Source organism: Eubalaena glacialis, chromosome 19 (genome assembly GCF_028564815.1).
Source record: "Eubalaena glacialis isolate mEubGla1 chromosome 19, mEubGla1.1.hap2.+ XY, whole genome shotgun sequence".
Lineage (NCBI taxonomy): Eukaryota > Metazoa > Chordata > Mammalia > Artiodactyla > Balaenidae > Eubalaena > Eubalaena glacialis.
This window is the reverse complement of record NC_083734.1, coordinates 6,613,968-6,626,830: the sequence shown is the minus strand read 5'-3', so window position 1 is coordinate 6,626,830 and position 12,863 is coordinate 6,613,968. Positions and strand designations below refer to the sequence as shown.

Genomic DNA, 12,863 nt, shown 5'->3' with positions numbered 1-12,863 from the left:
GAAACCAGAGCTGTGATTAATGTATAGATATATATGAATATTCAAAAAAACTGGAAGGAATTATATTGAAATATTAACAATGATGCATCTGGGTTATAGAATTCAATTTCATCTTTATACATTTTTATATTTTCTTAATTCAATGTGTTGAACATGCTTAACAAACTATTAATATTTTAAAATTGTGGGCTTTTCGTTTCTGATTGTATTTTCACACTTCGTCCTCTTTCGCCCAGGGGAAACCACTAGGACAGGTATGCGAGCACATCTGCCACATCTGTGCTGTCCTTCCTTCCTGTCCCTGACAAGGCTGTCATGACCCAAAGTACAAACCGTTGCAAGAATAAATGGAGCATCTTCCTAGGTGCTAGAAATAATCCCCTTCCTGTTTTGATTTCCAGGCCCAAGAGTGCCCCAAATGAATTTGGCACAAGGATCTAATCTTTGAAATTAAGATTTTCCCCCACTTAACAAAATCAGCCCCGAAAGCAAGTGCTTTTGAGGTCATATGCTCCTGATGGACGGTCACAGCAAACTTTAGATCAACTTTATATGCATTTCTGGCAAAATTTCACTTACAGATTTACTGCTCCCGACTTAACAGATGGAAACACCGAGGCCGGAGAAGTTCAAGTGGCTTTCCAGGGTCAGCCCTTTCAGCCATATCTTTCTAGAGCAAGTGAAATTTGGAGCACAGGACAAACCCATGTCTAGGCAGAGGCAGTGACGGCACAGGGTGTGCCTGGCTTTCTGTCTGAATTATTTCTTGGCAGAAAATGCCACTTTGCTCTCAGGACAGCCAGGTGCAGTTAGCAAGAGCTTATGGAACAAGGCAGTTGAATTAAAGAAAAAAAATTAGTTGGGTTACAGTGCTATTCTGTTCAATCCAAGATGGAAATTAATTTATAATAACCTTGTCTTTTATTCATGGCATGCTGCATATTTCAGAGTATGTTGGCATCCTTATATTTTTCAGCTAAATGTGAAAAAATTGTGTGTTTCTGGTGGGCCACGAGTCAAAGCACGGAGAGAACCTAGCTGAGTCTCGGCTAACCATTCGGGGAAGTCTGAAGCTGCTGGGGAGTCGCTCGGTTCCCTTTTGATGAGTCGTGATATTTAAAATTCCGAGGGCTGCCTCAGGCTTCAAAGCGGCCCTTTGAGATTGATCACTCTGAGCCCGGCTCCATTAGTGGCCGAGGACAGAGAGGCATTCATTTTCCTCTAATGACCTGCCTCTCTCTTCCAGACCAACCTGACGGAGCTGAAGTCTTTCAGTTCCCCGCCACCGGCCGTCAGCAACGTCAGCGCGGCGGTGATGGCTCTTGTGGCCCCCGGGGGCAAGGTGCCCAAGGACCGCAGCTGGAAGGCCGCCAAGGTCACCATGGCCAAGGTGGACGGCTTCCTGGACTCCCTCATCCACTTTGACAAGGAGAACATTCACGAGAACTGCCTCAAGGCCATCAAGCCGTATCTGCATGACCCCGAGTTCAATCCCGAGTTCGTGGCCACCAAGTCCTACGCAGCCGCCGGCCTCTGCTCTTGGGTCATAAACATTGTGAGGTTCTACGAGGTGTTCTGTGATGTGGAACCCAAGCGCCAAGCACTGAGCAAGGCCACCTCGGACCTCGCTGCCGCCCAGGAGAAGCTGGCGGCTGTTAAAGCCAAGATCGCTGTAAGTGACCCCCACCTGAGGCAAACAGCCTCTCCTCCAGGCCCCAGCGCCTCAGCCCTGATTTTTAAAGAAAACCAAATTGTTACCCCAAATCTCCTAATTTTTCAGTAGAGGCAACCTTTTTTTTAAAGACATTTATTATTATTATTATTATTATTATTTTCAGTCATACCGCGCAGCTTGTGGGATCTTAGTTCCCTGACCAGGGATTGAACCCACTCGGGCCCCCGGCAGTAGAAGCACAGAGTCCTAACCACTGGACCGCCAGGGAAGTCCCAGTAGAGGCAACTTTTATAATTTCTTCCTCAAACACTGTATAATCCAAACAAGACAGATCCACTGGACCATGGGTTTACACCTTGGCCCTAAAAGGTTTTTTCCTTTTCCTCTGAGGAAAGAAAAGATGACAGATGGATACATATAATAAATGAACAGTATTATCCATGGAACCAGCTGCTATCTTATTAGCCACAATGAATCTAATATTTTTGCACATCTGATAGTTAAGAAGGAAGGGTCAAAAATGGGAGATTCTTTTTTTTAAGTTTATTTTATTGAAGTATAGTTGATTTACAATGTTGTGTTATTTTCTGCTCTACAGCAAAGTGATTCGGTTATACATATATATACATTCTTTTTCATATTCTCTTCCACTATAGTTTATCACAGGTTATTGAATATAGTTCCCTGTGCTCTACAGTAGGACCTTGTTGTTTATCCATTCTATATATAATAGTTTGCATCTGGTAATCCCAACCTCCCAATCCATCCCTCCCCCACCCCCCTCCCCCTTCCTTCCTGTCCCTAACAAGGTTGTCATGACCCAAAGTACAAACCGTTGCAAGAATAAATGGATCATCTTCCTAGGTGCTTCCATTAGGTGCTAGAAATAATCCCCTTCCTGTTTTGATTTCCAGGCCCAAGAGCACCCAAAATTAATTTGGCACAAGGATGTAATCTTTGAAGTTAAGATTTTCCCCCACTTAACAAAATCAGCCCCGAAAGCAAGTGCTTTTGAGGTCATATGCTCCTCATGGACGGTCACAACAAACTTTAAATCAACTTTATATACATTTCTGGCAAAATTTCACCTACAGATTTACTGCTCCCAACTTACAGATGAAAACACCGAGGCCTGGGAAGTTCAAGTGGCTTTCCAGGCATAGGAAACAAGTCTGTTCTCTATGTCTGTGAATCTGCTTCTGTTTTGTAGGTAATTTCAAAAAATGGGAGATTCTTTTTCCCCTTTGAAATGTAGGTTTTAGCCACATTCCCCCACCTTGTGCACCATTCTCTTCCATTCTGGCCACTGTCCGCCCCCCTCACTCTCAGCGGTGTGGATGTGTGGGCCTGCAGGGCATGTGTGATGCTACCTGCAGTGCTTTATAGAAGCTTGTAAAAGCATGTAGCATATTGTGGTTGGTGGTTGGGGGGGGTCCCTTGGCCATAAATATAAAATTATTAGCCTCTTGTTCATATTTTGATTGTATGACCCTCACCCAGGATTGGGGGATGGAGGTGATTCTGGATTCACACCTTGAACTTCATCTTTGCCATTAAAATTGGTATCACCAAAGTGAGAGGTAGAAATCAGAATCCTGCAGGATGACATAGCAGCTGAAAACCCATCAGCAGACCTTCCAATCCACGCTGTGCTATTCACCGATGGGTGACCTTTAGAAAGGCCTTTCCAGAGCCCAAACTTCAGCTTCCTGAAGTAAAATGGACACAATAATAGTCCATTTTGGCTATTCATGATTTTGCCGTGAGGATAAAAGGAGAGAAGGCATGTAAAGCACAAGCCCAGAGCCCAGCCCACAGGGACACAAGGAACTGCCGCCACCACCAGGGTTCCGATGACCATTGACCCCTGCTTTCCCTCCACCTCCTCCTCCTCCTGCATGTGCCATCATGTGCAAGCCCTGGTCATCCGTCACTACCGTGATCAAGTTCAAGCCAAAACATCCCCTGGTTCTTTCATTTCTACACGTGCATTCCAGGCAAATAAGATTCTTACTGCAAGTTTCTCATGATGATAAAAAGGATTTTACAAATTTTGAAACGGGAGATTGCAGACATGCCGCATGCTTCAAGTTTCACGGGTTTATTCATCGATAGACTAAATTCTATGGTTAAAGGCTCTAGTTCAAAGATCCCCGCAGCCAGACTCTCTATAAAGAAGAGATGCTTTGGCAAAGCAGCTAATCTCTCAGTACGTTTGCTTTATAAATCCAGGCGTTCATGGACCAGTTTACTGATAATCACGGTCACAATGGCCCACTTGAAAGAACACCAAGGGCAAGACACTAACAGCCCCGTGACTGCTTTTGGAGGGAAGAGACCTTCTGATAATTTTCATATTCTTCAGTCTCTCCTGGAAAAGTGTTGCAAGAACTGCATTTTCAAAGATCTCTTTCTTACTCAAGTTATTTTAACTAAAGGAACATCTGGTGCAGAGGGAATGTTTTCAAAATGTTTATACCTTTTTAGTAGCCAACATGCACACGATGGGCCCATTCAACCTGTGGAAGCCATCAGAATATTTTTAAAATACCTGGCTACCTTAGGAAGACACTTCTCTTCTGCCCAAATATTTTTTGAAAAAAACACATTCTCTCTTTTAACTACCTCCTCTCCATCCTTTGCTTATCCACCTGCCTATCAACATCCCAGGAGTGCAGACACTCCCCCACCAATAACACCCGTCCTGAATACAGAAGCCCACCCAGGACAGGAAAGTGCCTCCCTCTGTGCCCCTGAGGCCATCGCCAGACCTCTCCCGTTACACCCCCGCCAAGTCTTTTTCTTAGGATCTTAGGATAATCCCAAGTAAAGACTTTTATATTCAAGATGCATAAAGTGGAAAAAAAAGCATCTTTCAAAACAGATTCTACAGGTAACTTCAACTTGATTTTATACATATAATTAAAATACACACAAATATGAATAGTGGTGGTTATCTCCTGGTGGTAGATTTTGCATGGTTTTGTTTATCTGTATTTTTTTTTCTGTTAAGAACACATATGAGGGCTTCTCTGGTGGCGCAGTGGTTAAGAATCCGCCTGCCAATGCAGGGGACACAGGTTCGAGCCCTGGTCCGGGAAGATCCCACATGCCGCGGAGCAACTAAGCCCGTGCGCCACAGCTACTGAGCCCACGTGCCACAACTACTGCAGCCGTAAGCCTAGAGGACATGCTCCACAACAAGAGAAGCCACCGCAATGAGAAGCGCGAGCACCGCAACCAAGAGTAGCCCCCGCTCGCCGCAACTAGAGAAAGCCCACGCTCAGCAACGGAGACCCAACGCAGCCAAAAAAAAAAAAAAAAAAGAACACGTATGAACGTGACAATTTATAAAAATAATAGTAATAAAAACAAGGAAGACATCTTCATCAAGCATTTACTCACACATAAGCAAAATATCAGAGAGTAGAGAAGAGCTTCAAATGAAAAACGACAGTCTCCTGCCCTTTTCCTTCTTTTGTCTGTTTCTTCTGATTGTTGATGCCACTCAGAGCTTGCTACCTAGTGACTTAAATGTGTTTTATTTGGCCTGCACAATGTGTTTGCCAAAGATTTAATTAATTGCCAATATTTAAAACAAAAATTCTGATTTCTGGCCAGTCTTATAATAATCAGAAGACTCCTGAATATCACTAACTGACCCTGGAGTTAAGCAGTGGCTTCTCACTCAAGCAGGCAGTTTTTCTGCATTTAGTCACAGTCACCACCGGCCCCTATTTTTTTTAACATTAGACTCATCTGACTAGTTTACATCATCTTCCTGGGCTGCTCATCTGAATTTCTGACCCTTGTCTGCGTGCTGTGCTGCATCCCTATTCTTGATGTATCTTCTTCAGGCAGCTGACTTTCTGCTACACGAGGCTTGAAGACATTCATCCCCTATCTTCTCATCATGACAGCAACTATGTTTTTCTGACGTGACCTTTACTTCTTGTTCAGTCATATGGAGGCTGCTTCCTTGGAGCTCTCGGTGTTCAAGATGAAATTATTACCCTTTCCTTCAGCTCATCCCCCTCCCTCCTCTCTCCAACTTCATTATCATTATTTATCGTTACTTTTGCTTTTGAATCACCAGCACTGAACATATCTACATTGCGTTCTGTAACCAAAATTAATTGTCCCATGCTCTCCCACTGACTGATTCAAAAAATCAGTAAATTCTGTTTATATTCTATGAACCTGTCTATATTGTTCATAGAAGATCTCAGTGCTGTTATACTTACTTTCTTACATACCTTTCCCCCGGACGTTCTTCTCTCTCTCCCTCTTTCTCTCTCTCTCTTCAATTAGTTCCTTTGGCATAGACTTATTTTTTAAAACTCTCCAGTCAATCCAGTGTTTTACTGAGTCTCCTTTTGCCCCCAAGACTTTTCTCTCTTGTCCCCAACTCAAAGCTCCAGTTTTGGAGAGTAATCACTTTCACTGCTCTCTTGGGTTCGTTCCAATGACTTCTGGACCCCATGGCTTCTTTCTTGATTTCTTCTCTTGTTTTGCTATGGCTTGTTCTTAAGTAACTTTCTCAGAAATGTTACATAAGAGGTAAATTTTCTAATATTCCAGTCTGGACGTATCTTTTTATTTTTAAAGTGAATTGACTATTTTGCTGTGTATTAAATTCTGATGCTAATTTTTTCCCCTTAGAACACTGAATGCTTTATCTTTTTGTCTGGTGAGAAGTCTGATGAACAATCTGGATGCGCTGTGTTTCTGCCTTTCTGGAAGTCTTTCAATTTTTTCTTTATTCTTGGTTTCTGAAACTTTACATTGATGTGCTTAGCTGCCATTCTTTTTTTATGCATTGTGCTTGGCATGTAGAGACTTATTTTCTTCAGTTCCACAAGGTGATTTTATATCTCCCTTCTGTTTCCTTTTTAATCTCATTTTCTGGAATGCATATTGGTTGGGTATTGGGCCTTCTGATGGGTCATCTATTTTCTCTTATCTTTTTGTCACTTTATGCTTTCTTATTCTATCTAGATTTCCTCAAATTCATCTTTTAATTTATTGAATTTATTATTTTTTACATTAACAATAAAGGTTATTTCCACAAGTTTTCTTTGTTGTTGTTCTCTTTTCCTTTTATTAGCATCCTCTTGTTTTATGGATGAAACATCTTGAATCTCCCGGAGAAACTAATTATGAAGGGTTTTATGCTTTGTTGCTGTTTTTTTGACTGAAGTTCTCTCTTTTTCCTAGGTCATTTTTTCCTTCTTGTTTACCTTTAATCTAGGCTTTAATCAAATGTCTTCTTCTCCTTTCGTGTCTACAAGAGTAGTGATCGAAAGCTGAATATAGCTCTGCAGACAAGGGCAGATATGGCAGTCTGGCAGAATTTGTTTTCTAGATCAGATGAGTTATGGTAGATGCAGCCTATTACTTGTTGTGTTTATTTCTGCTGTACAGCAAAGTGATTCAGTTATATATATATATGTATATACATACTTTTTAATATTCTTTTCCATTATGGTTTATCACAGGATTTTGAATATAGATCCCTATATACAATAGGACCTTGTTTATCCATTCTGTATGTATTAGTTTTCTGGATGCGTCTTTTTTTTTTTTTTTTTTAAATGGGAATTATTTATTTATTTATTTATGGCTGTGTTGGGTCTTCGTTTCTGTGCGAGGGCTTTCTCTAGTTGCGGCAAGTGGGGGCCACTCTTCATCGCGGTGTGCGGGCCTCTCACTATCGCGGCCTCTCTTGTTGCGGGGCACAGGCTCCAGACGTGCAGGCTCACGGGCCTAGTTGCTCCGCGGCATGTGGGATCTTCCCAGACCAGGGCTCGAACCCGTGTCCCCTGCATTGGCAGGCAGATTCTCAACCACTGCGCCACCAGGGAAGCCCTGGATGCATCTTAAATGCCAGAATGTGGTGTCCTTTCTCTGCCACTGTTGACTCTCCTGCTGGTGACACAGGTGCCTGGTGGCATTGCATGGGGATGGAGAAGTGGGATGGAGGATCAAAAGGCTTCCAGTTGACCGTCTTATTTTCAACATCCCCCTGCAGCTCACCTGACATTTCCAAATCCCCAGTGTATGTGAGGCTCTGCAGAGCTGGTCAGCTTCCCCCTTGGTGACTTGAGGTCTGCTCTACGTTGCAGTGTCCTCTGCCCTGCTCCAGCCTTTTCCACTGCTCTGTCTGTGGTCTTCCATAGATCTATTGGAATCCCTCACCCTCCAGTGGCCCTCAATATTTGCTTTTTGTTATGGGCTTGTGACTTTTTAAACTGCTTCGTAACCATTTTAGAGAAGTCTCGGGAAGAAGAGGAGGTAAATGAATGCGGCAAGCCTGCCATTGTTAATTGGATGGCTCACCTACTTCTTAAGCTGCTTGGCTATATAAACTCGGCCCTTCATTTCTTTCTCTTGTGACTTGGTAATGACTGACAAAGCAGCCTGAAGCCCTGTTATTGCACAGACATGAGACATATCTGGAGGTGTCTGCCATGTGCCTAGGTGTCTTTGTGTATGCAAATATGCATCGTGGGGGCAGCAAAGACTGTGCCTTGAATTCTAAATTCTTAATAAATTTAGAAAAAGTTGAAACCATGTCTTTTTTAAAAATGTTCCTCTACTTCGGGATAACTGGGGAGAATCGATGAGGTCAAGTGAAGTTGTCTTGCACTCCTGGGACCTTAAAGCAAAGGGAGGGGACTTCCCTGGTGGCGCAGTGGTTAAGAATCCGCCTGCCATTGCAGGGGACACAAGTTTGATCCCTGGTCCAGGAAGATCCCACATGCCGTGGAGCAACTAAGCCCGTGCGCCACAACTACTGAGCCTGCGCTCTGGAGCCCTCAAGCCACAACTACTGAGCCCGCATGCCACAACTACTGAAGCCCACGTGCCTAGAGCCCGTGCTCTGCAACAAGAGAAGCCACCGCAATGAGAAGCCCGCACACTGCAACGAAGAGAAGCCCCCGCTCACCACAACTAGAGAAAGCCTGTGCGCAGCAACACAGACCCAACACAGCCTAAATAAATAAATAAATAAATAAATAAATAAAATGAATTTTTTTTTTAATTAAAAAAAAAAAAGCAAAGGGCAGACATAGGTTGCAGACAGCCCAATTCCAGCCCACGAACCAGCTGCAGCAGACGGTGTGTGCTCCCGTCTGCACCCCCACCCTGGGATCCTACTGGCCATTTTCAGGCCTCCCCAGGCTTCAGTGAGCTTTTGCTTCTAAAAGCAGCACTTGTACTTTTTTGTCAGGCTACTGGAACCCCTTTTCCCCAATACAGGGAGAGACAGAATTTAGGCATCTCCCTCCTGGTCCATCACCCCTCCTGGTCCTGGACCAACGACTGAGGTGCCGGATAGAAAAGCTCAGTCCTCTAACTTGCGTCGGGACCCTCTGGACTTCCACTGGGATCCACGTGAGGGCCCCCCTCATTTGCCTTCCTTCCCCTCCCTGCCTGCCTTCCCCAGTCCCTTACAGTCCCCCCCAGGAGGCCTTCCTTAAAAATCCCCTACCCGTGAACCCTATCTCTGAAGCACTGCAACTACTGACAGATGTTGTGTTCCTCCCTAAACAGCACCTTAATGAAAACCTGGCCAAACTCACGGCCAAGTTTGAGAAAGCAACAGCTGACAAACTCAGATGTCAGCGAGAAGCTGAAGCGACTGCAGGCACCATCTCCCTTGCAAACCGCCTGGTGAGTGTGAGCCTCCTCGGAGGGCTTTAATTACACGAGCTGAGCTTGTCAGGTGCCGCAGAGGTGCAAAATATTAATAGATGAGCAGCTGAGTGCCGCTTTGACTGGGGGGCAAATAACAAAATGCTCTGGGCTGCAGGGACTGACTCCTGAGAAAAGCGTGAATGCACACCCTGGTCTGGTCAAAGGAGATTTCCCACAGGGATGGTCGGGAGGATGGGGCATTGGATGGATCAGGAAGCTTACGAGAGGTGTGACGTGCTTACATACAAGTGCGTCAGCCAGAGGGAGCGTTTAAGGACAAAGCTAGCGTTCGACAGGCAAACCCTGAAGCTCTTACCTGTGGGATATTTGATAATAAGGGTGTGGACAGGATGAGGCACTGAGATAGAAGCAGAAAAGAACAAGACAGATGGTTGACCCTGAACATTGCTGACCATAACCTTGGTCTCTCCAGCAGGACAGTCACTTACACGGCCACTCAGGGCTCTAAGAGCAAGTGTTCCAAGGGCAGGAAGTAGAAGGTCCCACTCTCTTAAGGCCTGGGACCAAAAGCCAGCACAACATCCTTCCTCTGCGTTCTACTGGTCAAAACAGTGACAGATCCAGGGAGAGGGAGCACAGACCCCAGCTCCTGGTGAGAGGAGTGTCAGAGGATTTGTAGCCTTTTTAGTCCCCCGTGGCTTATATTCTCATCATGAATCAGCTAAGAGCCTGCAAAGCAGTGTCCGCGGGATGTGATTTCTCTTTATCGAGAGCCTTTACAGCACCTTCCTCCCCAGTGAAAGGAAGTGGAATCGATTCCTTTTCACATTTATTCCAGCCCCCATTCATGTATATAACAAAGCCAGGTTTCCTAACAGTCACTGAATCGGCCGTGCTCCAGTAACAAGAGGCGAAGCCTCAGGTGTGTCTGTGCCCTTGTTTGTTGAACCTGCTGCTGCAGAGCTTTGAGATGATCGTCTTCACTGAACGGTGTGGTCTAGAGACAGCTCGTCCACTAACGTGCAGGAAGCAGTCAGGACCTCCCCGCCGGCCTGTCTTCCGTTCAGTTCCCTGTTTGGTTTCCAGAATTTCGCGCGGCCTTTCTCTGCCCGGCTGGAGCCTTTTCTGCGTTGGTCCTCGTAGGAGGCAGGTGGAGCTCTGCTCTAGGACTCAGGACAGACCAGCTCTGAAGCCATCCCTGCCCCCACCAACCTGGGGTGGTTGAAGTGTCAGAAGACAGGACACTTCGACTTTCTGGTCTTTATCTGTGTGATCTAAGATGGCGTGGGAATGGTCGGTGGGCAAGTCCCTCAGGTCTCCCACCTCTGACATCCTAGGATGCCATCTTTCCAGGAAGAAAAAGGGATCAGTCATAGCACAGGAGCCGAGCTTCACCTCACAGTCCTCTGTAGACAGTGTCTATCCTCTGGGAGAGGGCGCCCCCCAACGTGGGCCCCGCAGAGTCGGGCCCTGCTCTGCAGTCTTGGTACTTTGCACACACCCGTGTTTCAGTGCATCTGACTCCGTGTCTTAATTACCATGCCGATCTCCCCACCCACTGTGAATTATTTATAGTGCAATTGATTGTATTTATTTTCACATCTCCAGCATTTGGAGAGAAGAGAGAGGTACATGATTTTCTGTTACGTTTTGAGGACCAGACACGGTACCAAGTGATGAACACACACGGTCACACTAAATCCTCTTCACGGCCCTTCGAGGTGGGCATATTCGTCTCCACACCTGTCAAGGGCAGAGCCTGGGAGCCTGCATTCAGGACCTGTCTCTCCACAGCCCACGTAACGCAGAGCAGAGAACAGGGGCTCATTGACTGCAGTGTTCGCTGCAGCCGGTACAAACCCCCCCCCCACATTGATCAGAAGGGCCACATAAATGATGTCCTGAGTCTCCTGCGGTGAAGCGTGTGCCATGCGTTCTCCGTGGCTGAATCGTGGCTCTGTAGCCTGTGGTATGACGTGTCTTCTCCCCTCTCTGCTCTTTGGAATGATAGGTGGGAGGACTGGCCTCTGAAAGCGTGAGGTGGACAGAAGCTGTGCAGAACTTCAAACAACAGGAAAGGAAATTATGTGGAGACATTTTACTTACTGCGGCTTTCATTTCGTACCTGGGCTTCTTTACAAAGAAATACCGGCGGAGCCTCATGGACGGGACCTGGAGACCCTACCTGAGCCAGCTGCAGGTGAGTCCAGCCCGCATCTGTCCTGACGCCACCAGCCTGTGGGGACCGGGGAGCTCATGTGACGGTAATAACCCAAACATCTGAGTCCCTCCTTGCGTTCTTCCCCCCACGACCACCTGAGTATCACCTAGTGACCACTGAGACCCAGGAGGGAGACCTGTGCGCCCATGTCCTTCCGCACTGCCCTGCACCGTCCTCCACTGCCCTCCAGGCCACCTGAGCACGGCACCTCTCCTCTTCCTGGGTCTCCATGGGAACTCCGGTCCACCGCCCCCAGGCTGTCTCCTGACACTCCTCAAAACTATAAAACCCGAGGGGCACCAAACGCATCCTGTATCTCCCTCCAGCCTTCCTGCTCTTGTGCCAAACTTCATAGCAGCAGTGGAGGAGCGTTCCCCAAACGCTGCACCGCACCTCGTTACCGGGCCCCAAAGCTCCCCCGTCTGCGTGTGTGACCCACAGACACCCTTTATGAAAGCAGCTTATCTACTTTGGTCATGTGTACTCAGTTCTCGGTGTGAGCGGGAGGATGTTACTCCCAACTCCTCCCTCTACGCTGACATGGTGAAATGGGGAAATGCTAGTTCCCAACTGAAGAGGGTTCAGGATGTGTTACATCTTGACACTTGCACATCACTCACAGTCCTCAATGCACAAATACTCACTGAGTCTTCAGCCTGCCCTCCACGCCACTGGCCGGAGGTACAGAAGACACTCAAGACCAGGATGTTGGCAGAACATAGTCCAGTGGATGAGATGAGAGTCATAAAAAGCAGCTGCAGTGAGAGTCAGCACAGAAAGTTCACCACGTACAGTAAGGGTTATATTCCAGAATTCATTTGTAGGTGTTTCCTTGGAACACAAAGCCCATACTGTCCAGTGGTGGTTGGCTTAACAGATCAGCTCATAAAATCTCATTCACCTGATGATTTGCTGAATAGTGGTTTAAAAACCGTTACAGCATTGGGAAATAAAAGATAAAGCTGTTATTTATTCTCCTTGAACACTTGTGGAAAAGGAAATTTTTGAAAGGACGATCATTAGCTGAGCGAATGAAGATGAGGAGCCCAGTGGCCGCTCAGCAAGGATTTTTCTGGCTTTGTTTGCGGCTCTTAAGCATTTTTTTTAATAATTTTTTTCTGCTTTATTGAGATATAATTGACATGTAACATTGTGTAAGTTTTAGATGTACGATGTGTTGATTTGATGCACATATATTGTGAAATGATTACCACAGTAGCTTAGTTAATACTTCCATCACCTCACACAATACCATTTCTTTTTTGTGATGAGAACATTTAAGATCTACTCTCTTAGAAACTTTCA

At 45.8% G+C, this 12,863-nt stretch overlaps 1 protein-coding gene across 1 annotated transcript in view; it reads left to right on the top strand.

The window, feature by feature from the left end:
• Positions 1-12,863, top strand: part of DNAH9 (dynein axonemal heavy chain 9) — a 297,703-nt gene that overhangs the window by 215,654 nt on the left and 69,186 nt on the right. The window contains exons 50-52 of the mRNA XM_061176356.1: positions 1,247-1,672; positions 9,233-9,352; positions 11,349-11,537. Of these exons, the coding sequence (XP_061032339.1) occupies positions 1,247-1,672; positions 9,233-9,352; positions 11,349-11,537 (735 nt within the window). The remainder of the gene's footprint in view (positions 1-1,246; positions 1,673-9,232; positions 9,353-11,348; positions 11,538-12,863) is intronic.